We start from the raw sequence: 24873 nt of genomic DNA, 5'->3' as shown, positions 1-24873 counted from the left end.
CTGAATTTCTTATAACCCAATCCTTGTAATGAGTGTCAGTTTTAATGTACCGATTACATTCATATTAATGAGGCACAGAAGATAGAAAAATATGTATTAATGTATCCCAATTTGCATGGGTGTTCTCATATTTTTACTGTATGTTATTGAAAAAAACTGTTTATTTGCGCTAAACAGTGCTTTAAATAGTTATACCTGGCCATGATTAGTAACTGCACATTGCCCATAGTTTTATTTACAGATACACAGGAGTCCAATTATATACAACACATTTACCATAACTTTTCCTAAAACTGTCATCAAAATTTTTTATCTCTTTATGTATTCCTAATCCTGTTCCTAGATCAACCCTGAGAGTCTTTCAACATGTCACATACATTAGTAAAAACAAGATTGGGAATCCCTGCTCTAATGTGATCATATGACATTGTGGCAATAGAAAAAAAATGGCATTTGAATTTACTTTTTAAACAGCATGGTTGAAATTTATGTGTAATTAAGACTTGAACTGGTAGGGCATTTAAATGATAATTCTCTAGTTTGTAAGTGAATGAGCACAGCATATTTGTCATGCACCATGATTTGGATATTCATTAATTAATTGCATAGATACACAGAAAAGAGCCATGATGCAAAAAAAAAAGACTATGCTTATAATGTATTTTGCTGTTATGTTTTGATAAGAATGTAACTATAAATTGACCCAAAAAGAAACACACATTAAACAAAGAAAAAAGTATGGTTTATCCCTTCAATAACTGACTAGGATGGCAGTGGAGCAGGCATTTTGGTTTCAGGTGAGGAGTGAGGGTCATTTTCCAACTCGAATGTGACGTTCACAAAAGAAGCGGTGGCCTCTGGCTGTTCTGCCTTGGGTGGTTGACCATCCTGATTGTGCTGCTCTTCAAACCTTCGCTGTGCCGCCTCTGACATACGATTGTCTTCCTCCTCCTCTTCCTCCTGACAGCCGCATCACAGAATTTCAGCTAGGATACTGTATGCAGTACTCATTTATAAGGATGTTGGTATGTTCTGTTATGACCAGCTTTAGTGGTGTGGTCTCATCTGCATTCTAACATTCCTGTTAAACCTATGCCTAACATTGTATATGAAGACATTACACCATATATAAAAGATGAGACCAAGGATGGACCATATTGTGTGTGTGTGTGTGTGTGTGTATATATTATATAAATACACACACACACACACACACACACACACACACACACACGGTATATATAAGTTCAGTTTCCAAAAATCTTGATGCATGTATCACAGCACTACAGAATTCGTGAGGATTGTGATTGATCTACTAACATCACATTGCTGAAAAATCCTTCATAACCGTTCTGCTTGTGCTGACAAGTGTTTTACCTCTTTTTTCATTCTGTAGTACTCATCAATGGCGTACTGATATTTGGGTGATGTAATTCCCATTAGTGATGCAAGTTTCTCACCAAGGTAATCGCACACTGCAAGAAAAGAGAGCGCACCAATATGTTTAATTATCTAAGCAAATAGATACAGCACACTATTGAAATGTAGTACTGGTTAATTATACCTGAAATAGTAGAGGTAGCCATCCTCCACATTTGGAACCAGAAATATGGCCCCCACGTCAACTTTGACTAGAAAAGCAAACCAGTACAGACTTTTGGTAAATATACAGCAGTTATAGTAATACAATGTGTTCATTATTGTCTGAAGCTAAACCTACAGGATCAACAGTGCTCATTGTATCCTTCCTTTCAGGTGGCTCTTCCTCCTCTTCTTCATCAGTACTGTACTCCTCCATTGTCTCTCCACTGGCAAAGTAGATAATTCTGCGTGGAACCTTTTGTTTATTGACTCCAAGTTCTCCAAGCTCAACGTTATCAAATTCCTTTGTTGCGCTGGTGCTCTAAATTCAACAATGAGGTTTAGACATCATGACAGCAAAAGAACACGACACCAGAAACCATCAATATATCCGAATTACATTCCTGAGCACTTTTGACAACAGGTTTCCCAATCCCCAATCAAGATACGATTTACAGCAATTAATCACACAACAAACGTAACAAAAAATAATAAACTAGATGGTTAACATGGCGCAAAGGCCATCAAAAACAAAGAAACGATCGGCTGTATTTGCGACGTTTGCTCTACTGTATTTGCGACGTCTAATCTACTGGTCTTATTTGTGTTGAATTCTAATATTAATTCACTTTTTTTAAGTAGTGTTTAACAAGGCACCTTATCGCCATCCATAGTTTGTCCCAAAGACACGTTGATGTTCGTTAAATACAGTGACAGCTCTGCCATTTCTTGTCTTCCACCTCCTCACTCTCAACGGCGCTTCGATTTCCTGCTATGAGCGCCTTGGCTGTGACGTCATCTGTGTGCGGCTTGTTAGCATTTTTAACTTCCGGTTCCCTTGGTAATCGGGATTCGATTGTAAAATGATAAAACATCCGTAAAAGTTTATTAACATATTGTATTTTGTCAGGAAGTCAGAATTCCCTTAAAACAATGATTATAACTGTTTGTTTTAACAGTCTACAATACATTTTATTTTAATATGCCACTCGATTAACTGAGTTAGCCTCCTGACTAACAACTTCCTAGTGATAAAAATCACAGACACGTATGGAAAAAATGAAATACTTTTACTGTTAACAAAATTGCATAAAGCATACAATTTCAATATTTACTATTTAATGCAACTACACTCCATATTTACAATAATTAATGTAACGCATTTTAAATAAATTTACACTTTATTTACATTTATTTAAACGCCCTTATCCAGAGCGACTTAGTAGTTACAGGGACAGTTCCCCCCTGGAGCAACTTAGGGTTAAGTGTCTTGCTTACACAATGGTAGTAAGTGGGATTTGAACCGGGGTCTTCTGGTTTATAGGCGAGTGTGTTACCCACTAGGCTACTACCACCCATAAATTGTGATATATCGTACAGGCTGAATCTAGTTGGAAGATACAAGCAGGGGGACTATTGGGACCCTGTAACTACTGATTGTAAGTCGCTCTGGATAAGGGCGTCTGATAAATGCTGTAAATATGAATGCAAATCACCGCCCACAGGCTCTTTGAGGTATGACAAAAATAAAAGCGATGTGGAGTAAACCATTACAACAACATTTAATCACAACAGCACAATGCCACTGGGATTGATTGATTGTTACATTGCTTTAGGCCAATATGCTATGAAATATTCTGTGATGCTGTCATATGGCCTGCGCAAATTTTCATTACACTGTCCAACAGAAAAAAAATGAACCCATACCTCCCCGCGACGATGGAAAAGTGGGACGGCCCGGTAGTATTGAAGGCAAAGCTGCGCAGCGATGTTTATTTTCTGGTGAAGCGAGTACGGCGGGCGGCGCAGGATTTGGGCCGCAGTTGCGCAGCGATTCTGTTCCCCCCCATTTCTCTAGGCGACCAGCCATGGCTCTGTGCGGGGGTGTCGGAGCCTTGGCTTTACCCAGTGAGCTGATTGTGCACATCTTTTCGTTTTTGTCGGATAGAGACAAGATCCGGGCCTCGTCCGTTTGCTCCCGCTGGAGGGAGTGTCTGTTTTATCCTGCGCTGTGGACTGAGCTCAAGTTGCGCGTCGGTGGGGGGACGAACGGAGGCGGCTGTGGACCAGAGGACACGCCGAGACTGGAGTTCCTCATGCGCAAGTTTGGCTCCTTTGTGCGGGGGCTACAGCTCGAGTTTGCCCCGGTGGATGGGTATCTAAGCCCGTTGCAAACGATTGAGGGCAGAATGGAGGCGGTCGAGAGCGACCCACGGTTTCCTGACCGCTGGAAAGAAGCGATGGTCACTTATTTGGACCAGGTGTTGTGCGTGCTTGGCAATCTTCGGAATAACAGGTAAGCGCCTCCGCCACGTAGCGCATGTGTCTTTCGGGTGCAGCATTTTAATCTTAATGCTGGCAGACTATAAACAAACGGATAGTTACGTAAGCGGCTGCTGTCTGCGGTGCACCTGCGCAATTTCAGCGCGTCCTGTCTAATACGGTGGTGTGCATCGGTAGACAGATCCGATCACAGCGAAACTTGCGTCTGTCGTGTAGCATTAGGCGAACACCACTTCTGGACCATGGAGATGTGTGAACACATGCGAAATGCGAGTAGACGTAATAATTCACGCGATACAAACATCCGAAATGTACAATTTCGGAGACATGTGTTAGACAGTTGGCATTCAAGTAACTATAGTCTGTGTGTTTTATAAATGTGAGTGTTCCGGGATTTACAATCGTGTTAAATAGTCACAAAATCTGTGCGAGTTACTGCTTTCATTTGTGTCTGCATATTTTTTTTTCAGTTTTTATGAGCCAACTGTTGCTTCTGTTCTGTTGTCAAGGCATATCTCAATGTCTGTACCTTTTCTAGGTCCTGACATCTATTGTAATAAGAAAAACTTACTAATCAGCTATGATGCCATTGTGATGTGAAATGACACTAAGCAAGGTCTTTGTTTTGGCCCATGGCCTCTTTTCATATTCAGTCTGTTGTCTTTTTGTAAAATTTTTTTTGTACTTGTTTATTTTGTTCCACAGAAACCTCCAGAAGCTGAGTATTTATGGTGACCCCTGCCTTCTCCAAGATGAAGGCATTTTGGAGAGTTCCCATCTCAGTCAGGTGGACCAAGGGAATAAGAAAATGAAAGAGTGGGTATTTGTCAATGGCATAGCTTCTTTGGCTTTCTGCAACATTAAACACAGAAGGCCTGTGTGCTTTTTCTGGTAGTTAATGCATTGCCTTTTCTCTCTCTTTGTGTCAGTATCCAGCAGCTCTTTGAGGAGATTTTGTCAAACAGCAGGCAGCTCAAATGGCTGTCCTCTGGATTCATGTTGGGAGTGGTGACTCCCTGTTCCTTGGCTGCCCTGTCTAACCCTAGTGCAAACACTCTGGAACACCTCAGCCTGCTGGACTCCCAACTGCCCAGCCTGGTTCGCACGGTGGAGCTGGAGAGGCTAGTCCACCTGCGCTCGCTCTCACTCGACTTCTGCGACTTCACCTCTGACATGTGCCACCTGCTGGCACATGCCGACCGCACTCCTCTGCACCGTCTGTCCCTGCTGCTGAACGGCACTGCACTGGAGGCCAAACCACTGGATGGCACAGCCAGCGAGGACAACTGGAAGGCGTTGGTGCGGCGCAGCGACAACCTCCGTGTTTATCTGATGGCAGTGGACGTGAGCAGCCAGGACCTGCTCCGTGTGCTGAAGCCTAGCCTGCCTCTAGAGCGCATCCACCTGGACAGCTACAACACGCTGGTGACAGATGGTACCATAGATCTCATCTCTCAGCAGTACCACAAGACCCTTAACCATTTTGTGCTAATGCGTGATGATGCGGGCTTCCCCGACCTCAGCGTTAACCGAAATGAGGACCCTCTGGTCTTGCTGGCCTGGCGCTGCGTCCACCTCACTGTCCTTATCATCCACGGTGAGTCTCTTTCCTTTTACTTTAAATGGAGACACCGACACAGTCTTACAATAAAGTTAAATAATCATGGAGCAGTGGTGACCTAGCGGGTAAGGAAGCGACCCCAAGTCATTGACATTGCCGGGATTTCAGCAGATATTTTCACCTGTGCTAAATCATATTATATACATTTATTTACAAGTTTGTTTATTTATTTTGAAATGGTATTCCTCTGTCTTATTCATATTTATGTTAAAAAATACATTTAGTGTCTCTGTGTTCAATAAATGTTTATCCTGTTTGGCCCATGACCTAAAGTGTGCTTTTGGCCCCTTGTGCAATTGAGTTTTACAACCCTGTGCTAGTGGATCCATTCTCTGCTCGCTCCCAACAAAGTGTCTGTAACACCAAACAAATTGGTACCACTAGACCCCTAGTTAAACACTTGTCCGCATGCTTATTGACATTACTTACTGTTTATTGTTTTCTGCATCATCTGTGTTAACTGCCTGGGCTGCACAAGCGTTAGTACATTTACATTTTACATTTACAGCATTTAACAGACGTCCTTATCCAGAGCGACTTACAATCAGTAGTTACAGGGACAGTCACCCTGGAGCAACTTGGGGTTAAGTGTCTTGTACAGGGACACAATGGTAGTAAGTGGGATTTGAACCTGGGTATTCTGGTTCATAGGCGAGTGTGTTTCCCACTAGGCTACTACCTCCCAAGCAAATAAGGAAATATCAAGCAGCCAGTCCAGACTGTATAACAACAATGTTTACTCTCCCTAAATTATGAGTTTAGTGCTGAGAAAATTTGTATTTACTTATGGGTCCGGGTGCCAAAAAATGCTTCAGAGTCAGTCTAGCTTTCACAATTTGTTTTTGAACTACAATGATCCTAAAACATTTGATTTCTTTTAAAAACAGGTTACACCATGTGGTCTCATAACTTGGTGGCCATCTCTCGCCTGCGTGGCTCTAACCTCAGTGTCCTGGCAGTGTCTGAGGAGAGTATTGACTTCGACCCAGACCAGTCAATGTACATCGAGGGTGACCCTGTCCACAACCTGGTAAAAGAGGTGTCCCTAGGCTTGGGGAGAATGTGGCACCCATCGTTGGATGCCAGCGTGGTCCTGAGTGAGCCCACTCAGCATTTCCACCGGGAGATTCAGCGCTTCAGTGAGGGCATGTAGACATGCTTCATTTCCATTTCACTTACCTCTGGCCCTTTCCTTGCTGTATCTCAACATCATCAACCCTTTGCTTGACTGTGGTCTTTCACATTAAATTAGCCCCATCTCATTTTATACTCCCCAATTTATTCTCTTCCCCAAAGTAGTGTGAATATAATCCTTTACATGTGCTGTGTTTATTCAGTATTAGCTCTATATTAATATCTACCTATATATCCTGCTTATTGATAGGAGAGTATAGTCGGGTATCGGTTTAGTAGCTACTTGAGTGAATGATGGAAGGGACTTTGTTTCTTTTTTTTCTTAACAAAAAAAAAAAAAACTCATTAGCTTAAAATTGTACAGGTAGCACCCCCTTCCATTAGATTGTGTCCTCTGTCTGCTTGTTTTTGTCCAAGAAAGTGTGGCTTCACCTTTAGGGAAAATGATATCATCGTTTAATCAATCAGGTTTTTTTGCAATTATGAAATCCCATTTTCCTCATTTCTGTCCTGTGGTTTTTTTTTTTTTTTTTGGTCTTCCAGGCCAAGGGTCAGTACTGATGAACAGTTGAAGCTTCCACCCTGTTCATTGGTTTTTATTGTTTGGAGGTTGTGATTTATGTATGTTGATGATTATTACGATGATTACTATGTTGATCTTGTTGCTTCATTCGGGACTAAGACCCTGCTGGTTTTCCTCAACCTGGAGGTTCAATGGACAAGCACTTCTGGCGGTGAAAAGCCGATAGGGTGTCTATGTTGCTTGTTTTTGTGTGCGAGCTGTAAGCCCCCTACAGCACTTTACCAATGGGGCTCAGCATTTGCAGTTTGCTCCAGGCCTAATACTTTCAAAACGGAAAGAAATCCTCCGTCTGTCTCAGGTAGGCCAAAACATGATGAGTGGTCAGAGGAGTAGGAGATTGACAGCTACTCTGTCAGTTTTATCTGTTATTGCTTAAGTCACAGTTGCCTTGGAGTTTTCATTATCAAGGTATAATCCTGGATTCAGTTGATTCAAATGCAACAGCAGCTCATTACTTATTTATCCTACTGTCCTAGACAAACAAATTCATAGCAGTACAGCATCTCACACTGCTGTCTGATTTGAGAGAAAAATGCCTTCTGGGAGAGCTGTTTAGGGTAAAAGTGATTGATTGAATCCAGGGTCAGATTCATCTAGTGTCTATTGAACAGAGGCAAACATTTTTGCTAGTTCCATATCTCAGGATACTGCACTAGTGGTACTCCCCCCATGAAGGCTTTTCTTAAAGCTGTTTGTTGAGAGAGCTCAGAGCGTTTGTGTATCTAAACATCTAGAACTTGGAGCATGTTTAGGAGTGAGAGCTCTTCCAAAAAATCTCTCTTCCCCCTCCCTTTCCTCTGTTTACTTTAACATCATTAATGTTGCGTCTGTTCAGTGATTTTTACATCTTATTATTATTATTTTTACATCTGTCATGTATTTGCAATTTTTAAATAGGTCTGTGTCTGGGTGAAGGTGTGGTTGCTTGCCTGGAGTTCAGAAAGTAAATGTGAAACTAAAACAAGAGGGAAAAAAAAGCCTTGTGCTTGGCAGGAATCCACTCTGAACCCCCTTTCACTCTTGAAGCTTGTGTATGTCCTTGTCCTTGCTAGAGTAAAGGTAACTGTTGAACAAAGTAGAGTTTATAACGAGGTTTACCTCACTGCTTTGTTTTGGAGATGTCTTAAGACCGCTGCCTCCCTCACCCCAGACATTTTTTTTCATGGAGGCATTCCCAAGATCAAAAGTGCAAAGCCAAACTGTTTAAAACTGACTCTGTTAAACACTTTTGTGCGCTTTGTGATTGGTGCTTACTGTCTGGATGTGTAGGACGAAGCAGAGTTCCCATTACATCCATGGTGTAAGGGATTGTTTGGAATTCTGTGTTCGCTCGAAGAGGAGTGATTTTTAATATCAAGAAAACTCCTGAGCTTAGCAACGAACCAATGAAATTGTTTCACTTGTTGCCCTTTCAAAGAAGAGTCTGCATGCAGGATTTCTCTCTGGGTGAACTTCGGTTTACAGGAGCATGCATGAAAACAAGAGAAGGCATAGCCAAGCAATGCTATGATGTAAAAATGCTATTTATATTACATATGCATGCAAAAAGAGGGAGTGCAGTGGATTTATTCAAAAGTTGAGTTTCTATTTTTAGTACTACACCAAAAAAAGGACCTTAGATGAGATTGTTCTAGATTTTGAGCTGTATATTGTTTGGCGCTGATTGGAATGTGGATGAAGAGGAGCATCAGAAGGTGAAGACCATGTCAGTCAGTTGTTACAATATGTAAACTGCTAATACATAGTGTGCCTAATATCATAATAGCTTTCATTTACGTTTCCATTTCAGATTTCTTTTTCTTGACTGATTTCATGTCTAGTGAGTGTTGACATCAGTGTTTTAATCGCTTTTATTTTTGTTTCCTGTGTGTATGATGTTTCTTTTTTGTAAACGTGAAAAAAGTACATACATCAGAGAAGGGGGCGTGTTAAACAAGGTGTACCACTTTCTCAGCAGTGAACAGGAAACCGCCTTTCTCAGGGTAACTGCCCATGACGTGGAGGAGGAAGTGTTCAGTAGCTCAGGCCTCTAACATCATGGATGACTTTTTTTTCTTTTTCTTTTTTTTTTTTTCAAAGTCTTCAGCAAAGTCACTGGATTTGAACACTTGTCATTGCGTGAGCGTTCACTGCCAAAGATCACAGTGAGAACACACACACACACATATATATACACACTGACACACATGCAGGGAGAGGGGACAGGGCCAACGGCGTGTCTATTGACACATGTTACTTTTACTACTATTACGTTGCAGCGTTACAGCTACTACTACTACTACTACTACAGTCTCATGTTGTAGGGAAAGAGTGAAGGTTTGCTGGAGTGTGTGGCCATCACAGCTGTGCTGTGGCCTGTTGGATAACAGTAGATCTCTAATGATGCACCTGTTTCACTGTGAAGAGCGAATGTAATTTAACTGTTGATTAAATAAAATCTAATCAAGGTTGGTTATATCAGACATATAAGCTGCTATGGGACATGTGAGGAACATTCCACTGGGGATTTGAAACAAATGTAAAATGGCCAAATGTCTGCATGAAGTTATGTTACTGTTATGTTATATTCTTCTTACAAAGGGGGAGGCTTGGTATTGACTGGTCTGTAGAATTACTTGTAGTGTCCAGGTTCTTTTGTGTTATATGACCATTCTAGTTGGATTGATCCCCTTTTACTATTATTATTATTTTTCCTCCTCTGTGGCATTTCTGGATAGATATAATATGCATTCACAATCCAGATCACTCTTGTTGCAAATGGAAAAAGCTGTAACCTCAGCAGGCTGATTGGAAGCCATCTTTGAGGGTTTACTCTCCTGGTGACTGTAAAAGCTATTGCTCTCTTAACTGTTGTACAGTGACCTCATGCCAGCCTTAGGTGTAGAGAGAAATATCTGCAGAGAAAGAAACTTGCTGTTGGGGCTGTGACTATCAACAATAACAGTACTGTCTTTTTTTTTTTTTTTTTTTTATTATTATTAGAATTTTTTTTTTTCCTGTAAATGTATAATTCAAAAAAATTGAGTCCCCTTACAACACCTACCATTATGCAAAGGTCCATTGGAAGGTCACAGACATCAAGCTTATGAAAAGCCACAATCTCCTCTTTAGTGGTCTGGCTTGCAGTCACAGCAAAAGTCCAATAACTATGCAAGCAGAATCCTTCTAAACCAGTGGCTCTTAGCTTTTTTTTTTTTTTTTTTTTAGTTTTCTTCTTACTGACACTCGGAAATGAAAAATAACGTGACGTGCAACAATACTTGGCCTTATTATTATTATTATTGTTATTATTTTAAGATCTTGATTCTTCGGAAGCCAACTCAGTTTCAAGGGCAACCATGGGTCCAGACATGGTCTCTGTGAGACCGGCCAGCACGCCCCAGTTCTTAGAGGTACGAATGTTGTGCATTTGTTTAAAATCAGAACAGTTTGCAATAAAAGCAGTGACCATCTGTAGGGCACTAGCAGTGCAAAGACCTGGCTGCTACCTTATAAACTTTTTGTGGGGGATTAGAAGGAAAAATCTAAAACCGTGCATATGCCTGTATGTATCTGTGTATATGTACCTCAATGCGAAGAGTGTTTGGGTTCTGTTTGAGAACCTGCTGAGAAGTTTGTAAGTGTTGTTTTGCGAAATGGTTTTACCATCTTAAATGTTTAATATTTGGGCAGGTGTGTTCTGTCTTTTTGTCTCCAGTGAGCACATAGCATTGGATTTTATATGTACATCTCCAAATGGAAAAAATATGGTAATTCCACGGGCACAGTTGTGAGTATGCCAAGCGTGGAGAGATTTTATTGATGTGAGACGTGATCTAAGGTTCCTCGATAATGAAGGGTGAAACCCTATGGAATAATGACAGATTCTGGATAAACCAGCCGAATGTTGATTTGACTCTGTTGAATGAATGAATTTTATTTTAATTGGTGAATAAAAGCATTAAAATACTTTTGGCATCCTTGTCTTTACTTGACCTTTTTTATTTTTTTATTTCACTGGGCTGTGTATCTTTCAAATGATGGTCCTGAAACATTTTAAATTTGTTTATGCACCCTGTAAACTCCTAAATTAACTGAAATATCAGGAAATGATTATGCAAAAAAAACATTTTGCTGAATTCATTGCTTATTTTTTTTAATTACATTTTACAATGCAAAGGAGACTTTGACCCCCTTATGCCACACTTTAGGACACCAGATTGATCTGCATTTCTCCTTAAATTTAAGCCTTCCTGCTTGGTAACATTGATAAACATAAGTAAATTCTCATACTCTTGAGCAGCACTTCTAAAAACATGACTTTTATTCTGCAATGCACCAACTCTGCCTTACCCAAAGGGTAAAATGTTTTGAGTTTGTATATTTACAATCTGTTATTCACAATATTGATAGTCCATATATACATGACAAGCACAAAATCAATAATCAGAAAGGCTCAACAAACCATTTGACACTACATGCGCCTAATGTTTAAACACTAGGGGCTGTGCTTTACGTTCACAATGCACATTCTTAAAAAACTTATGATTAGAACATTCACATGCTCACTACCACACCAGGAAGAAAAGAGAGTTCAGACTTTATTTTAATACTAGAATGTGGGGTGAGGAGCAGAAAACTGTTTTTATATTTAGGGTATATACTTCTGTCTTATTTTTAAAAAGAGGAAGCAACCCTCTGAGCATTGACAACAGGAAGTGGCATGAAGCACACAGTTCACACAAGATGCAGACACAGAGAAGAAAGGAGACAGAAAAGAGAGCAATTCTGTTTTCAGACAGAGCTAAAGTTAACATTTCAGAAAGGTGTTTATGAGGAGACAGAAAGAGGAATGGGTTTTTAAGTTCTAGGGCAGGGATGAGTTCAGATGACACCTTGAGGAGAAGGGCTTTGATCAGGTGGTTGCTCACTGCCTGGGGGTGATGGTCTGGGTGGTGGTCCAGGAGGAAAACTATCTGGGGGGGCTCTTACAGGTGGGTAGCCCATGTGAGGGGGAAACCTTGGGAACATCCCCGGAGGAAGAGGTCCTCGCACTTTAAAAACAACACATAAAAACATCAGTATATTAAAAACCACACAAACACAAATTCATGAACTGCAAACAGGTGTATTAAATGGTAACCATAAAAAAAATCTTTAATGAGCATTTGGTCACAGGCTTGCATAGTCAGTTTTGTGCATTTAGTGATGCAAATAACTTTGAGGGATTGCTGTGATGTGGCTTACTTCCCAAAGGTGGTCCAATGTGCCCTCTATGGGGATAAAAGTCTGTGGGCCCATATGGACCTCTACGTTGGAAATGTGTGTCTCTGGGATCCACTGGTGCATCAGGGGGAATCCTCAGGTCTCCAGGACCAGATATCATACTCTGATAAACAGGTATACCAAAACTATTAGCATGACATCTAAAACATTTTAGCAATAAACTAATTCAAAATTAATCATATAAAAAAGGCACTGTGTGGAACATTGTGGAAAATACTCACGCCTCCACTTTCACCTTCACCAGTTCCTGAGCTATTTGACAAAAATGAGTCTGCAGGGGGAAAATGGTCAGATGGATCTTGAGTCAATACTGCTTTTTAATTAAAATTTTAAGGACTGCTGAAAGAGACAAGTCTTTTTTGCCTTGGTAACACTATTAATCCAGTTGATTCCAAACAAGACCTTGCTCACTGGATCTGCTCTGCATTCTTGTTCTGTTCTGTTTTTTTTTCTCATCATAACACACAAATTAAAATCTAAAAAATGCAAGCAAAAGACAAGGCAAGACTGAAAGGGAGCAGCCAATAAAACTATTAAGCAATGACTAAAGTTATATTGCCAGTGATAATATTCAAAATACCACCATGTATGACATAGAATTATAAACAAAACAGACTGTATTAGAGCATGTCATTGTCATAATGTCATTTGCCTGCACAATTGAAAAAAAAAATGTTAGGGGGAAAACGAAAAAGTACAACAAACTGCTTGCATAAGTATGCACACCTATAAATTTGTATTCATTTGTTTATTCAACAGATTATACAGGATATGTCACATTAAATGTATAGTTGTTTTTGGCAACCTGTTCTAATTTTAGTTTTAGTCTTTGAGTGAAGCTGTCAATTTAGTTATTATTAGTCTTAGTCACACCCACACTAATTTTAGTCTATTCAACTTTCAGACTATAACATTAGTCTTATTTTAGTCAGAATTATTCATGACTATTTTAGTCTAGTTTTAATCAACAAAAACTGCACCTGACAGATCAGATAAAAGCAACATTCTTTTCATAATCCATTTCATAATTAAAACAAGGTTATCTTATTATTATATTATGATAATAATGTGAGAATGTCACTAATCTTATGATAACAAAATATGGCCAAGACTGCTTGTTCTGAACAGGTGTTCTGTTGTTAACAGGCTGTAAAATGTTTAGGCATTGAAAAACTGATGCTAATTATCTGGGTAAGATTCTCTAACAGCAGTCAAGTTGTGATTGTTTGTTTAAAAAAAGTTAAGAATTTGTTGTAAGATTAAAACAGAAGTTCACTTACTCTGTGTTTTATGTTTTACTCGGAGCGCCTAAGGATGGGGGTCAATGAAATCTTCTGAAGATTTTGTTACAAGTAGCACAATAATGTAAAGAATTCCAGGATGCCTTTTCAATTATGGTTGTGTTGCATTTTACAGATGCAACGCAGCCATTTTCTGATTGGCTGTTGTCTTGGCTGCTCTTTTTTTTAATTTTTTTTTTTTTATTGCCTCCGGGTGGGAGATACAGGAAACAGAAACTGTGATATAATAACCTGATTAAACGAGAGGCTTTTGGATGCCATATTTAGTCTCGTTTTTATTAATCAGCAATATTACATGATATATTTTACATGATATATGTAAACTCAATATTCTATAGAAATGTAAACTCAATATTCTATAGAAATCAATCGAGAATTGCTGGTGTCTTCCTATTGTAAGTTGCTTTGGATAAAAGCGTCTGCTAAATAAAGTAAAGTAAATATATTTAATTAGTTATCGTCACATGACCAGCATTTGTGTCTCATCTTAAGCATGTCAAAAAGGTTAGTTGATGAAGATATTTCATCATAATATTTGTTGACAAAAACACTTATAAAAGGTGGGAAAAGGTTTTTAGTGATTTATTGTGGTTAATTTTTTAAATAAAAAAATGGCATTTCAACAGGGGAGTATACACTTTTATATACACCTTCAATTCAATTCTAATATTCTGAGACCCTTATTTTTGTTCTTTGGATCGTTCTGAACCACAATTAGAGAGTTTTCAGCCAGTAAATTTTATGAACTGCATAAATAATCCATGCACTTTAAGAGGAGGGGAAAATTATGTTTGACAAAACTCAACTGTTCCTTACTCTGCTTCTCTGAAGAATAGAGTCCATAACTGTGAGACTCAGGTGGAAGAGGAGGCCTGGTTGGGAGAGTGCCCATGGGAAATGCAACTGGTGGGGGTCGCCTGAAAGGTGGCTCTGGGTAAGGGTGTCCTTTTTATACAGAAACAATAATAATTACTTTAAAAGTGTAAAGAAAAGTTAAAGAACTAAGGTCACAAGAATATACTGTTTTCAACTGACACTAGTGGTAATGATGCATTCTCTTCATGTCTTTTTTTCCACACACACACACACACACACACACACACACACACACACACACACACACACACACACACACACACAAAAGCTGTAGCATTATGGGCATGATGCAGTACTTTAATAATCTAACCAACCATACAGTGATGCCACGTGCTATTTGCCTCTCTATGATCCTGTGAACAGCTACAGAGGACTTTGAACACATTGGACAAAGCCTCCAGCTTGGATAGAACTACACTCACCAAGCCACTGCTGCCTGGGAGGGGGGCAGTGAATAGCCCCTCTGAGAGGCCAAGGTACAGAAAAGTCTGGAACTAGTGAGCTCTGAACTGCTTTCTCCCTCAGCTGCTGAGTAAACACATTTCACAACCCAGTGTAACCCCATGTCAGCTTAGATAAAGCCCAAATGCTTCAAAAGGAAAACCAACACAGAAATACACACAGGTACACTACAACCTAGAAACATGAGTCAATGGCTATCAAAGCACATTCTACCTCTCTAACACTGCTCTGTCCTCAACCCTCAACCCTGTAACAGCTGTACCAATAAAAAGCATCTGGGGTTCAGTAATGTTAAATTTATAAATAGCATCCTGAACTGAGGAGCCATAGCAGCTGACCATCATTGTACCTGGAGGAGGAATGGGGACAGGCCTGCGGTCTCTCTCCCAGGTTGGAGATATGGAACCACTGTCAGAGTGGGGCCCACCACTGCGTTCAAAATCCCCACCACCACCAGGGGGCTCCACCAAGCCTTGCGATGCTGGTTATGAGAAAGATAGATGGAGACATCAAGAAAAGTCCAGAGAAGAACAATTATAATACATGGGAAAAGAAAAGATGAAAAGAGAGCAACATTGTTGTTGAAAGCAACATTGTAGAGAGAAGAATGAACCAAAAGCATTGAGGTGCAGGAGAGAATTGTGGAACATGTTAAAATGCTGAGGAAAAACAATCAATGCAATGTCAATGAGTTCATGATATGCACATGTTTCATGCTCTGCCAACACACTAGCAACTATAAACTGTGAAGGTAAAAGCTAACTAGTTATGAAAAGCACTGGTGCTGGAAGGGTTCCCACACATGATCCATGCTGCAGACACATCTGGGTCTATCACTCACAGGCTAAAACCCAGCAGAGTAAAGTAAGCATTTATTTAAGTTGCACAGAACATGATTATGTCACCTCTTCCACCTGGGCCCAAGGGAAACTGGGGTGACAGGCGTGGTGGGGGGCCATCCATCAGAGTGGGTGGAGACAGGAAAGCTCTAGTCTCAGAGGATGGACGGCTGAGAGGTGATGGTCCGAATGGTGATCTCTCACCTATGGGATAGAGAAAACCATTATCATCAACATGTCAGAACTACTTTTTCTTTACCAGTGACTAATGCATATGTGTCATTGGATAAATGTCTGGAAGATGTCACGCACCCCTAAACAAGGGACGGCCAATGGGATCCAATGCATAAGGGTCTTTCTCCACAACCTCAAGTTTAAACTGAGCATCTGTCAGTCTGAGAACAAAACACAAAGTTTTGAAACTTGACAGACTCACACAAACACACTTACACACAGTACATACTTCTGCCTTAGATGAGCATTCTCTCTCTTGATGTCCGCAAGATCTCGCTCAGCAGTGCGGGCAGCCAGCTAGATCAGAAAAACATAGAGATGCATAGTAAGCAAGTCAACAAACAAAACTCAGCCAAAAAGGAAAATTATTTTATCTTGCATCAATCTATACATACCCAGTTATCATGGGCTTTCTTCTCACGTGATGCAATCTAAGGAGTACAGAGGGAAACATCAAGTTCTAGTGTACAGTACAGGCCAAAAGTTTGGACACACCTTCTCATTCAATATGTTTTCTTTAATTTCAAGACCATTTACATTGGTAGATTCTTACTGAAGGCATCAAAACAATGCCTGTATTTAACTAAAAGTGTAGACCTGGCCTTAAGTCCCTGGACCCCAATTAAGATGGTTTTGAACCCAATCGAGATGGTTTGGGGTGAGCTGGACCGCAGAGTGAAGGCAAAGGGGCCAACAAGTGCTAAACACCTCTGGGAACTCCTTCAAGACTACCTCTTGGAGCTCATCGAGAGAATGCCAAGAGTGTGCAAAGCAGTAATCAGAGCAAAGGGTGGCAATTTTGAAAAAACTAGAATATAAAACATGTTATTTTTTTTTTTGTTAAGTACATAACTTCATGTGTTCATTCACAGTTTTAATGCCTTCAGTGAGAATCTACCAATGTAAATGGTCATGAAAATAAAGAAAACAGATTGAATGAGAAGGTGAGTCCAAACTTTTGGCTTGTACTGTATATAGTGACAAATATAGTTGGAGGGACAGGTTCTCTGTTAACCAACCTGGTTTTTGTAGGCCTGATTGGTCTTTTCCTGTTCATCTTCTAACTCCTGGGCTCTTTGTCTTTTTTCAGGGCCAAAGTACATTTATAACAATCAGTGTGAATCCCATTTTGAAAGAATTGTCTTCTTTGATATTCCTTGGGCCTACCTGTAGGTGCTAAGTTCTTCGGCCGCAAGAGTGATCATCTTATCAGCTTTGTTAAGTTTCTCCTCTTTCTGCAAACGCTCTCTTTCTTCCACAGTCAACATCCTGAGATTTACATTTACATTTACATTTACATTTACGGCATTTATCAGACGCCCTTATCCAGAGCGACTTACAATCAGTAGTTACAGGGACAGTCCCCCTGGAGCAACTTATGGTTAAGTGTCTTGCTCAGGGACACAATGGTAGTAAGTGGGATTCGAACACGGGTCTTCTGGTTCATAGGCGAGTGTGTTACCCACTAGGCCACAACCACCCATATGATGTATAAACAAACACAAAATCACAAATCCTATCAGATATGCTTTTTTTTTTTACCCGACCACCTATATAAGGCTAATGATTAAATTACTAGAATAGCTTGTTACTAGACTTGCAGGTTCAAGCCCCAGGTCAAAGATGTAACTGACTAAGTAGCTCTGGATAAGATAAATGCCATATAATGTATTAATTAGCCAGAAAAGTTCATTTAATGACACTGAAGTTCACAGTGAAAATGCAATGTATAAGAAGGTGAGATTGGTACCTGTGCAGCTTCAGTTCATTCTCCTGGTACATCTCAGTCATGATTGTGAGCTTCTGTTGAAGCTTTTGGGACTCAATGGAGAACATAGAACTCTGGGACTGAAGCTGTTCCTTCTGTCTCTGCAGCTGCTCAATGCCCTCTGCCATGACAAAGACATAGCAAAGAAGAGACAGTCAGCCACTATCACAGCAAACACATTTCCCATTTTCAGAACAATTATACTGAACTCATTCTCTTCAGAAAAATAACCCTACAACATGTCGTAACGTAACATTTTAGTAATTAACATTACTAACCATCTGCATTTGCTTGAGCAGATGACCTACAATATACGGTTCAAACAGGGAAAGAGGGTGGTAAAAATGGGCCTACTATCTAGCCACTGTGTCTACCTCCTTGTAAATACTTTCTTTTACTTTCTTTCATAATCCACATCCTCCCTTTTTTTCTTTTGTTATGCATGAACATTTTCCTATTTTATTGTTGTCTTTTGTTGCTACTATCTTTATTCTCTGTGTTGTTTCCCCTGTTAAAAATGTCTGGACAATCTTAATGATTCAAAGTAGTATTTTGATAAGATTATTTGATTAACAATAAAATACCATACAAGTACTATCTATAAGCACGTTTAACAATACTTTTTGCTGAAGTTCAAATGTAAAATGTAAAGGCAGCAAACCCTCAAGCCAACTTTAATAAGAAAACCCCTAGTCTGGCACCAGCAGTTGTTCTAAAACAGCTGGGCCTTGTCCATGTCTCCACCTTGAAGATCCTCCTTGGCCTTGACCTCATCAGCGAGCCTGGCAACCAATCGACTCTTATCTTCTTCTATGGACTTCAGGTCTGCACTCAACTGTAAAAAGAAAAGTCCTATTTTTAACTATATTTCACTGGGGAAAGTGCTGATGCAAGTCTTAAGCCTTACCTTAGCAGCACAGATGAGTTCTTGCACTTTCTGCTGCTCATGGAACTCTGCAACACAGACACAATGCCAGTAGTTAACACAATGGTTATCTGCAATAATCTTTTTTTACAAATAAGGTGAAAAGTACAAATCGCTATACATTCTAAATTACTTTAAAGATCTTGATGCAGGAACTACACAAACTCCCTCCCTCTATTGATTACATAAAACTATGGATGAACCATAATTTATTCATAAATGCTCCTCCTGTGTGAGACATATGTACCTGAAGTCTCTCCATTCTCTGTTCTACCAGAATCATCGGCATTAGCCTCGTCCCCCAGCTCTGAGTCCCAGTCCTTCATCTTCAACAAGCAGTCTGTGAGTGACTGTTAAGGAGAGCGTAAAATCATAATGTCCAACATCCAGAGAAGAGAACGACGTTTGTTAAATTGTTTCCTTTTGTGCAGTGTTTAACAATGACATTACCAACATTGCTGTGTGTATTATAACACCACCACCTCTGTAAAGGCTCTCTCATCACAATTTTTATTTGGTTAATGCATCAGTTAGGCTTACAAGGTGTCTCTCTCTTCATACCTTGATGCGCTCATCCTTGGTGGCACAGTCCTCAATCATGCTGCGATGGGCTGTCTCACACATCTTCATCTCCTCCTCCAACTCACAGAGTCTCTCCCCCCAGCCTTCAGCCTCTTGTGCCAGCTGAGAAAGAGGGACACAGAGCAACAGGTATCAGAAGAAGAGAGGGCATTATCATTGTTTCTTAGATGCATGCAAATGCCAGCCTACAACAAGGACCCTAAAAACAAATTAGTTTTGGAATGACCCAGCCAGTGTCCAGACCTAAATCCAACAGAAAACCTGTGGGTGGCCTGAATAGAGTTGTGTCCTTGCAGTCTGACAGATTTGGAAGACTCCTACCCAAGAAGGCAGAATGTATAATTACAATTAAAAAAGTGTGTCAATATTGTACATTTCTTTCTCAGGTTACAGCTCACATTAAACAATTCATTTATTGTAATCTCATTTTACATCTGATCCAAATGTGATTTCCAAATTAACATATATATTTTAACATTTCAAATAAAGCATGTAATCACATACTTGGGCCTTGCTCTCGTGAAGCAAAGCATTTTCCTCTTTTGCTGCAAGAAGACTTTTCTGCAGTCTTTCACTATTCATATCATAGATTTTCAGTGTTGTCTTGGCCTGGACAGAGAGAGAGACACACACACACAAATGACATACAGTCACTCTGTGATGCAGATATTTCAAATGCCGAAATATATTATCACAGTAACAGACCTGTTCCATCTGGGACTTCAGGCCTTTTGAGTCTTCTTCCAATCTTTTCAGAGTTTCCTGCATTTCTGCAAGCTGGAGAATCCAAAGAAATATTTTGCATGGGGGAAGCTCTATCTTCTACATACAATATCTCACAAAACTAAGTAAATCACTCATATTGTAAATATTTTATTATAACTTTTTTAGTTATATATAATATTTATTATATGGGACAACACAAATGATGTCACTGTTCAGCTTGTTTAACAGCATCAATTTGTTGTCCCCTCTAAATGACTAAACCCTGAGCCTGAACCTTTTTTCATGCCTGGGAGGTGGATATAACACATTACATAACATGTTGGCCCCTGGGCCCAGATATATAAACAGCCTGATATATAACACTGATCATTTTTGTCAAGCGGGGTCCATGGGTATGATACTACAAATCCATAAGAGTTTGCTAGTGTGTTACCATTTCATCTTGCTGTACACGTGTTTCTTGCTGGATACTTAAGTCCTCCTTCAGCCCCTCTATGTCAGCCTCCATATGGGAGTTTGACTCCTGCAGTTGGCAAGACATGGCCTAGAAAGGAATAAACTAAATGTTTGTTGTGATCAAATCTGGGATTTTTAAAAGTAATTACTTTATGTCTAAACATAAAACGTGCTGACCGATGTTTCAGAATGGAATTAATGATGTCCCTGTACAGCACAGACTTTATTAAAATACAAATATCTACCATACCTCCAGGTTTTCTTTCTCCTCAAGGTGAGCCAAAATGCCACCATTTTGCAAAGCAGCATCCAGTTTCTCATACTGTTGTTGGAAAACAAGCATATGGCTCAGTTCATAAGTGTATAATGTATGCAGACTGGGAAAGAAAGCAAATTGGGACTGGGTGCTATTTCATTATACTGTTTCAACTGAATTATTTATAATAAATGAAACTTAGTTCAAATGACACTTATTAATGCTGGTGATGGAAAAAAACTGTCTCTGCAAAAACATTTGTAAATGAGTCCTCACTTTACAATACTACACCAAAAATATCAAACACAAATTTATCCAAAACATTTTTCTGAATAGTGTTAAGGTTACTTTTAGGTATAATACAGATTCATAAGGTTCATAAACATTCAAACAGGAAAAACCTTTAAAGATACTGAATTTGCCTTTAGATGAAACTGACCTTATGTTTGCACTCACTGAGGGTTTCAAGTACTTTACACTTCTCCTCCAACAGCTCTGCCACTTTCTGACCCATCTTCCTTTCCCTACCTAAATCAAGAGGAGAGTAATCACACAACGATGTGCTAATGTGTTCACCTAACAACAGTAAGACTGAAGAACTGACTTACTCGCATATAGTCTGCTCTTAACCTGTGGGGAAACAAAAATAGAATTTACATTCTGTAAGACAGTTTAATTTGTGTAAGTCACATGCAATCGAGGGACGGGGACCTGGATCTAATGTGAGAACAAAGCAGATACTTGCAGATTGGTAAAACCGGCAGCTGAAGCCTAGCAGGATGCAGAAGCTCAATAGGACTGTGAAGATGACAGCTTCCCATGGCAAACCGTACAAGTCTGGCCCTGGTCTGATGTCATCAGGGAGTGTTGACACAACCTAAAGGAAAACACTTATCAAAGTCAACCATGAGGTTGCAGAGGTTTTATAATGGTTTAAAACTTAGTGAATGGTTTAAAACGCCCTGAATTTTAAGATGACAGTAAACTCATCAACACCTCAAACATTATCAAAGATCAAACCTAGTCAGCCAGCAGATCGTCTAGGTACTAGGTGCCTGTCTATAATTTAGTTATATTCTAAACATTTAAATGCAATCACCTCATCTCATTATCGACCTGGATCCAGTTACGTTAATGCACCAAAGCACCAAAACTCAGCCAAACAACTCTCCAACACAAAAAAACACAAATACATGTTTCATAAAAAGTGAATACCCACATCCCTCACTTTTTCCAGCGCGAGAGAGTAGTACATACTGACACCCGTGGCCTCGGTATCCATGTTCACTTCCTCGACCATATCGGCAAATAGCATACATCAAATCATGTCAAAAAGGCAAATAAAAAACACTCTTTACGCGGTAAGCCTATGGTTGCGCCCTCCATGAAATCGCCAACAGAAGACACATAGAGAGCAAGTGCGCGAAGGGAAGAGGACAATTCCACCGAATTTCACTACAGGGGAGGATGGACTACAGCAACCGTAATGTTATTTAAAATATCGAGTTTCTTTTATTACCTAATTCCTCACTCATAATGTTAAGGCATGTTTAATTACGTCAGATTTTGTGGTTTATTCGAATAATGAAATTATGCCCTTTAACACCAGGCAATGTTAATGTGTTGTGCCCCACTACCGCTCTATTTTTAAAATGGTCTAGTCAAGACGTCACCAATTGAACAACGCCACAGAGACGCGCACAGTGACACGCTTCATAAAAGTGACAGTCTGGTAGGAAAACTTCAGTATAAAAGATTAATCCCTCCCCCTTTTTAGGAGAACTCAATCGAAAACTATTCGTTGAGGGTATATACTAGACGAATAAGCATTGAAGTCAACTACAAAGTACGCAAAATATCACATGTAAAAATAACCACACTGACCATTTAAGCTTCATCAGCAAATAACGCTTCAAACAGCTGGGTCACATGTTACTGCCATATTTAATATAGCACATGACATGTACCATTTAAAATAACTCAAAACTGTTCTCCACTGTCGTCCTCATCATGATTAGACAACTGTTGCTGCTTACTTTTTATACCCCACTCCAAAACAACTGTTTTCTAAAGAATTAAAACACTGAATAATATAATGCTTAAGGCCAAAGGCACAACAGAAATTTGTGAAATGAAGCATTTTGAACAAATATCAAACCTCTGCATTCATTACTGTAAATTACTAATCCCACAGCCACATACCTGATTCAGAAAAACTTCCAATCTTTCAAAAAAAAGCTCCTTTAGCTGTTCAGCACCTGTGAGAGACATTTGATAATTACAGAATTTTCTGTGTTGATCATATGGGTTATTCATGTTTCACATAACTTTCACTCTTTAATACACTACCAATGTCAGATTTCTCATTTTCCAAGCCAGAGGAAGAGCTCCAGACATCATGGGGTTGTGTTGGACTTTTTTCCTTTTCTTCTCTCTGTCCGTCATGTTTCAGATAATGTGTGTCTGTTGGAGATATGTCACCATGCATGCTTATTTTAGCTTCAGGCAGTTGAAGAAACTTTTATTTTGTTCAAATTGTAACAGGGGCCATGGATGCATTCTTAGACTGAGCAATTTGCTAAATGGGCAGTGCATTCCTTGAAACCACTGCAAGCTTATTTTAACAAAGCCTCTTATCCAGTTTGAATTACAGCATAGTGAGTCTTGGTAAGGGACACATTAGACATAAAGCAGATTTGTTGCCAACTACATTTTCACCAGCTTATATAGTTAGGACAATGAGCCATCATAAATATTCTATGGCAACAATTTCGAATTGCAAACAATTTTTTCTTTTCAGTCACTCTAGGAAATGCAGCCATTGAATTCTCGTATACATTGGTCTGAATAAAGAAGGTTGCATTTGAGTCTTGACACAGCTGGGAAAAATACATGAAGGCTCAATGTCCAAATTCTTTTTGAATTTTATCACTGGCATAGTGATATAAGCTTTGCATGCATTGATCTCAGATAAAACAATAATATGGTTCAAAACAATGCAATTATGCAATTGTACATGGAATCATGCTATTCCAGAATATTTATTTAATCAAATTTGAGTACTACATCAGCAGTACCTTGGTTTTCATCATTATGGACTGTGGGTTCCGCTGGTGTAAAAGCCATTTTTAAGTCAGACAACAAAATTCTTAGTTTTTTGAGAGACTTGTATAAAATATGGTCATGGGACTTCACACCCCTCTTGATATGAAATTCCAGAAGCTCTTCAAAATCTGCCACAGTGGTCAAATCCGTGTTATGAATTATACCAGTATTGAGGAAGTCACACAGGCTGTGAGAAAGCCACAAAAGTTTCTGCTTCCCAAAAACATCCATCAAAACCTCAACATCCTCTTCACTTATATGGGCCTGTAGATTTGGACAGTCTCCAAAAATTTGTGTGCCTTTGAAAGTTTTCTCATGTGAGGAAAATGCCACCTCAATGTCCTTGTCAATAAGCACAGGGTCTTGTGGCTTGATTGTTCTTTTGTGTTCTTCTTCTATTGTGTGTTCATGTAAGAGAGCAGGAGTCTCATTGCTCTGTTTTCTTAGGTGGATCTCACTGTCATCCAGAAGAGCTGTGCCATTGTTATTGCTGGTCTCAGAATCAGCTTGTGAAGTATCTTCTCTTGGAACCTGGTGCGCTGACAACTGTTTATCGCCATGGTGAGCCAAAGTATTTTCATGAGACACATTTGATTCCAAATGTTCAGCAGATTCTACTAAAGATCCAGGTAGTTCAGGAGTCTGTGAATCATTCTGGTCAGTATGAGGCTCAGCCTGTTCCATTTTCTCATTCACATCTGCTTCTTCTTCTGTTATGTTTACATCAAAGGTGTCACCTAGTTGGCTTCCAATCTGCTTGCTCTCCTCTGCTGATTGAGTCAAAACAACATCACTGGATTCCTTGTGACCACCCTCAGTATCTAATAATTCCAGGTCTCCTGTGTGAAAATGTTCTATTGCTAAATCAACAGGGCT

General features: G+C 39.6%; 3 protein-coding genes across 6 annotated transcripts; 1 reads left to right on the top strand and 2 right to left on the bottom strand.

Moving 5' to 3' along the window:
• Positions 1 to 20: 20 nt before the first annotated feature.
• fam177a1 (family with sequence similarity 177 member A1) lies at positions 21 to 2369 on the bottom strand. Its single transcript, XM_028993829.1, has 5 exons — positions 2239 to 2369; positions 1721 to 1903; positions 1565 to 1631; positions 1378 to 1475; positions 21 to 960 (listed from the first exon to the last, which is right to left on the bottom strand). The coding sequence occupies exons 1-5, from the start codon at positions 2305 to 2307 to the stop codon at positions 763 to 765; spliced, it is 615 nt and encodes a 204-aa protein (XP_028849662.1). The 5' UTR covers positions 2308 to 2369; the 3' UTR covers positions 21 to 762.
• A 700-nt stretch (positions 2370 to 3069) lies between these two features.
• On the top strand, positions 3070 to 7146 carry fbxo33 (F-box protein 33). The gene is made up of 4 exons (XM_029001434.1): positions 3070 to 3877; positions 4570 to 4680; positions 4794 to 5461; positions 6373 to 7146. The coding sequence occupies exons 1-4, from the start codon at positions 3234 to 3236 to the stop codon at positions 6636 to 6638; spliced, it is 1689 nt and encodes a 562-aa protein (XP_028857267.1). The 5' UTR covers positions 3070 to 3233; the 3' UTR covers positions 6639 to 7146.
• A 4164-nt stretch (positions 7147 to 11310) lies between these two features.
• Positions 11311 to 22307, bottom strand: LOC114801769 (melanoma inhibitory activity protein 2-like). 4 transcript variants are annotated; one of them, XM_029000057.1, is made up of 24 exons: positions 22112 to 22304; positions 21638 to 21769; positions 21501 to 21522; positions 21332 to 21420; positions 20887 to 20958; positions 20614 to 20724; positions 20160 to 20231; positions 19959 to 20063; positions 19434 to 19556; positions 19120 to 19222; positions 18855 to 18901; positions 18692 to 18782; positions 17930 to 18068; positions 17347 to 17448; positions 17199 to 17259; positions 16575 to 16610; positions 16409 to 16476; positions 16258 to 16340; positions 16012 to 16149; positions 15456 to 15587; positions 14585 to 14713; positions 12689 to 12738; positions 12429 to 12570; positions 11311 to 12235 (listed from the first exon to the last, which is right to left on the bottom strand). In XM_029000057.1, exons 1-24 carry the CDS (start codon positions 22205 to 22207, stop codon positions 12066 to 12068), a joined length of 2313 nt encoding a protein of 770 aa, XP_028855890.1. In that variant the 5' UTR covers positions 22208 to 22304; the 3' UTR covers positions 11311 to 12065. The 4 variants fall into 4 exon arrangements, with proteins under 4 accessions (XP_028855890.1, XP_028855899.1, XP_028855910.1 ...); XM_029000066.1 differs by having other exon boundaries at positions 22121 to 22304; XM_029000077.1 differs by having other exon boundaries at positions 22150 to 22299.
• Between the last annotated feature and the right edge of the window lie 2566 nt (positions 22308 to 24873).

Source organism: Denticeps clupeoides, chromosome 1, assembly GCF_900700375.1.
Source record: "Denticeps clupeoides chromosome 1, fDenClu1.1, whole genome shotgun sequence".
NCBI lineage: Eukaryota > Metazoa > Chordata > Actinopteri > Clupeiformes > Denticipitidae > Denticeps > Denticeps clupeoides.
This window is presented reverse-complemented; position numbering and strand designations above follow the sequence as displayed.